Source organism: Cynocephalus volans, chromosome X (assembly GCF_027409185.1).
Source record: "Cynocephalus volans isolate mCynVol1 chromosome X, mCynVol1.pri, whole genome shotgun sequence".
Taxonomy (NCBI): domain Eukaryota; kingdom Metazoa; phylum Chordata; class Mammalia; order Dermoptera; family Cynocephalidae; genus Cynocephalus; species Cynocephalus volans.
Window position 1 is genome coordinate 121436852 of NC_084478.1, and position 5305 is coordinate 121442156.

The following is a 5305-nucleotide window of genomic DNA, read 5'->3' on the forward strand; positions in this document are numbered from 1 at the left end:
TGGGGGTGGGGGGTGCTTGCTGTGCTGGAGAACAGAGAAGGTGTGGCAATTGCCAACTTAGAACATCACCATTTTCTTGCTTGTGCACTACTGACTTAGATCTGAAAGTGTTGGTTTGTATCAGATTGTTAGAACACCCCCAATATATTCATAGACAGTCTAAGTAACTGTGGAATGCCTCAAGGGCAATAGAAATCCAATAGAAACAGGTACCGACTCAAGTCTTGAGTGATGACGGAGGTGCATTTTAAGTACCATGGAAATCTCACTGGGCGGGCCCATTTTCCCACTCTGGCAACAGAGGTTGACACCACTTCAGATAAGTACTCTAACCTGTACATGTATGTGGGCTTATTCCTGAGCCTCCTGGCCATTCTCCTCATCCTGCTCTTCACGATGCTCCTTCGGCTCAAACATGTCATCTCGCCTATCACCTCTGAGAGCACGGAAAGTGTTCCACAATTCACAGATGTAGAGATGCAGAGTCGAATCCCTACTCCTTAAAGCCAGGATGAAGGTGAGCTTTAGCAGATCTTAGTGAACCTTTGCTGATGTTCAGGAAAGCTTGGTTCACTTTCTTGCACAAAGCTTCCCATGCAAGGAATCAACAAATTGTTCATTTAACAACAAGCTGTTCATGTTTTCTTTGTGTTATTCTTCATCTTGACTCTGCTTGTGGGATATCTGAGAGGTTTAAGACTCATTCATCAGAAGGAATATAGGAAATGGCAGCTGGTTGGGACGGCAGGTTTCCATGGTAACCAAATTGAGCCTGGGCCTTGAACAAACCTCAGACCACAGAAATTCATATGCAGCTGTTATAAAAAACGCAGGATCCCTGAAAGCTCCAAAAATAAACAAGGAGAATTTGCCTTCGAAAGGGCTGATTTTTCCAAGAGGGTACCTGAAGCTAAATTATGTCAGAGGTTAATAGAAGGGACCACTAGCCCTTTCCCAAAAAAACGATGATTTGATTAGGCCATGGGGTTTGTCCCAAATGAAAGAAGAGGTTTAAAGAAACTGTTTCAGTTTAAAGAGAAAATTTGCAGAAAGAAGTTTCTAGTGAACGAACTCATCTAGAGAGGAAAAATGTGCATGTTATATCTGTGTTATTACTACTACTGGACTTTTAAAAATTCCGACAGTGGCAGATGTATTACAAAAATCTGGAACGATGAGCTGCCCCCAAATCAAGGAAAAATTAAGTCAAAATGTTCTCATGATAATGAAGGCTGCATAGCTTCTTTGCCTTTTTCTTCCACCCCATCATGCTCCAGGATTGAGTTGCATATAAATATGAGCTTTGCTAAAAGGTGGCCTTGGCAAAGAAGACTCAACTGTACTTTAAAGCAGAAATGACATGATCTTGGTGTTCTGTTATTGAATGATTGTGGCTTTGGACAAAATATTCAAGACTTCTGGGTTCCAGGTTTTTCTTGTTGAATAGAGAGCTATTCAGTCATCACTAGACTCTTTTTAGATCTGAGTATAGGAAAAATGAAGAGAAACAAAGGAGGAAAGGACTAAACAACACCATCCAACAAATCCTTATTGAGATCAATGTCCTCAAATGTCACATTTTTTCTTTTCCAGAAAATGCCCCTCCCTTGCTAATCCCTGCCAAAAGATGAAGTGTTTCACTTATTATCTATAAGAGATATATTTTGAAAAATTCCATTCTCATAAGTAGCCCTAATATGCCTGTGGTGAAAAGAGAATTTAATTTGTAAAATTGGCTTTCCAAAGGGGAACCAAAGGAGATAAGTACCGTTTACAAATTAGAAATTAGAAAGCTGGCCATATTCTTGCCACCAAAGAACTAGTACACCTGTGTTAAATGCTACCTGCTTTAAAAAAAATTAGCTCTCCCTTGCACCTGAAAGATGGTTATCAAATTTCACAGGATACTCCCTCGGGAACTGCAGTGGTGGTAAGAGAGAAATGGAATGGATGTTAGGTTAATGCTGCCTCCACCAGACATGTAGCTCTCTATAGTCTGTAACCAATTTAGATTGGCCCCTTTACTCTGATCTAAATCTAGCTTGGTGGTGAAACTCCCAAGTGCTTTCCACTTTTATACACAGTCATTTGCCAATGCTCCCCTCTCTAAGGGGCTGCAAAGTGTGAAATCCCCACATGAAGGGCTAAATTTAGCAGCAAGACTGACTCTGACACACCTGTTACAACTGCACTGTCAGAGATGGCAGCTGTATTCTGCACCATTCAGAACAAACTAGCAGATAGGCTACGACTCAGTTCGGGCAAACAGTTCCCTTTTGCCTTTATATTTTCCAAAATGCAAAGTGATTCTTACATTACTACCTCTTGGTGGTTTAAGTTGTATCTTCATTCAACACCCAGACTCCATGGATCCTTTAAAATTTGAGCTCTCGGCAGCCATTCGTGGACTTCATCAAAGGTTGGCTATATATTCCAGAACTTCTTAAGGACACACATGTCTCCCCACTCCAGGCTCTCCCTTTTGTGCCCACAGTATTTGAATGCACTTTTCAGTTGAGAAGTCAGTGGTTGGATAAATGAAGGAACTGATTATACTTTTCACAGCAAGATGACCAGTTCCTCATTGCTGAATCTGTGGAAGACACAGACTGAATCAATTCCCTGCCCACCTGACCTCCCTGACCCAGATTTCAGGAGATTGAAACTGCCTTTTAAGCACCGACTTGGATGAAGATTCCTAATTTATGATCAGGTTACTCACCTAGAAAACAACCACCCTCTTTCATCACTACTACCCCATGGGATCCTGACCTTCACTAAGCATTAATCAAAGCACACAGTACAGATTACACTAAAATAGCTGTGTAACCCCTGACAATTTCCAGTGATAACTAATAAACGGAGACATATTTAAGCGGATGTGCCATTATGATGGCTCACATGGAATTTAATCTTTAGGAAAATAAACTAAATGTTTTCATCATAGCAAACTTACTGTACAGAAAAGAATTTTTCCATTTATGTTAAATTATATCCCCTAATTATTAATTAACATATATTACTGCTCAAAGAGGCAGCCAAAATAATCAGCAGGTACAATTTGAATTTGTTCTTCTATGCAAAATATTGACTTGGCAATTCCCTCCCCTATGCCAATACCCCCCAAAATTGCACATTAGCCAGTATATCAACAGGTAAGTTATTTATATAGAGATTTACTCTGTTTTAAGATGAAAAGAATGATTCTTCACTTTTTATTATGCTGAACCATATGAAATTGCTGTTTTTGTAGATGAAAAATGCACAAATATCAGCAATTTCCTATAACTCAACCAATACAAAAACTCACTACATGAATTCTTTAAATAGTAAACTCTCCTAATACGTTTTAAAATAATTTAATTTCTAAAAAATGTACTTTGCATGCATTTTACAATTATGGGTTGTATAAAAACAAGGTAAAAAGGCTTATGTATTATGGATTATGGATTAGGCAGGAAATATTAAGGTTAATCAAGTAAAGATGGATTCATCCAGCCTAACCTTTCCATCCATGCCAAATATGAAGCTTTGGACTCATAACTGAGTTTCACCTCTGCAGATCCCACCATACTTACTAAGTAGGTATAAGGGTCTATTTAATGCATTTAAATGGTTATATTTAGTAATACATTTTATTCACCTGCATTTGTACAAAAGAAGAACTTTTTTTAAACAAAATGAAGAATTGTGTGGAAGAAAAAAATTGGGTTTCTTTTGTTTGAAATCATTAATATTTGAAATAGATTTATATTGTATAAAAACAGAAATATAATATTTGCATTAATATTTAGCATGTCATTTTTTAATCCCTGGACAATAAATGCCGACTGTTTGGTTTTCCAATAATAAATATCTATTGTTTGAAGAATGTAAAGAGCACGACATTAGTTCCTTCATCCCAATATAAAGTGTAACAAATGTAAATTTGTGAGACTTATTATTTTGAGGTCTCATTATTTTTTCTTTTTCTCTAACCTCCCAGCTTTTATTCTCTCCCCACATGCTTGCAAACTGATTGATGCATTCGTTTGTTTGTTTAGTAGCAAGATATGAAAAAATGAATGACTCCCAGCTGTCAATGAGGAGAGAGCGAGATAAGGCATCTGAAGTGCCAATAGCCTTCAACATCCCCCCCACCCCACCCTGCCCATAGGATTTTTTTGTGTGTAGCTTCCATGTTTTACTTTCCTCATTTGATCCTCACAGCAACCCAGTGACTAATGAGTATTATGAAGTCCATTTGACAAAAGAGGACATGGGCACAGAGAGATTCGTGATGCATTCATGGTTACACAGAGGCAGGGTCAATATTACACTGCAAGTCTTAGGATGCCTAGTTTAGTACTCATCCCACCATGCTTTGCTTTCTGAGCATTAAATAGACATTTCAAAGATATCCATTGTGTAACACTCCAAGTTGTGCAAACAACAATTGAGCTCTATAGGTGATTAACTCCCTGTGTCCAACAATTGAAAGCAAATAAGCACAGTTTGCAATCTCTTAAAATAGTTTTATTGCCATGGCAAGATGCATGAACAGACTATGGGAAAATTTACACAAAGGCAGACTCTGCAGCTTTAATTTACATGGATAAAGAGAATAGGCAGAACTATGGATAGATTATGACCCACAATGCAAATCTCAATTCTCTAATCATTTGATTTAATGTTCATAGTCAGTGCTGGTTCTTCATAGGCGTGATTGTTTTCTCTCCCCTTTTCCCCCTCTCCCAGAAATGAGAACACTTCCTCTTGGGTAAAAATAGTGTTCTTATTTAAAATTGTATAGTGTACACAGCAATTCCATTTGTGATCTATAACAAATGCTATAACATTAAAAGAGAAAAAATTACCAAGTAGTTTCCTCTAATCACAAAAAATAAATTGTTGCACTTGTAGAAAAAGGGGACAAAAATAAGGAACATATGTGCAATAGGAAAAGGAAATGCATATAATAAATATACGTGAGAAGATTTTGAAGAATATCAAGCAATTCCAGGTATTCCAACTCATTTTCACATCAAGTATTTATTGATTAAATCATACATATACATGGAGGAGTATAAGAGATTACACAATGTACTGGACTAGGCTCTATAGGGGTCTAAATTTTGCAGTCAAAAAGTTTGCAATCTGGCAAAGATGATAAATAATAAAATCCATTCATTCATGCATTCATTAAACATTTATTCAGCATACAGTCTATGCCCTGGTGAAGGTTATAGCCTACTGGGATGAACAACACCAGCCAGATAATTGCAAAAATAATGTGTTATAGAGGAGAAGTACAGGGTGCTCGGGT

General features: G+C 37.6%; 1 protein-coding gene across 1 annotated transcript; it reads left to right on the forward strand.

Moving 5' to 3' along the window:
• Positions 1–231: 231 nt before the first annotated feature.
• On the forward strand, positions 232–504 carry SERTM2 (serine rich and transmembrane domain containing 2). The gene has a single exon (XM_063083141.1). It carries the CDS (start codon positions 232–234, stop codon positions 502–504), a length of 273 nt encoding a protein of 90 aa, XP_062939211.1.
• The last annotated feature ends 4801 nt before the right edge of the window (positions 505–5305 follow it).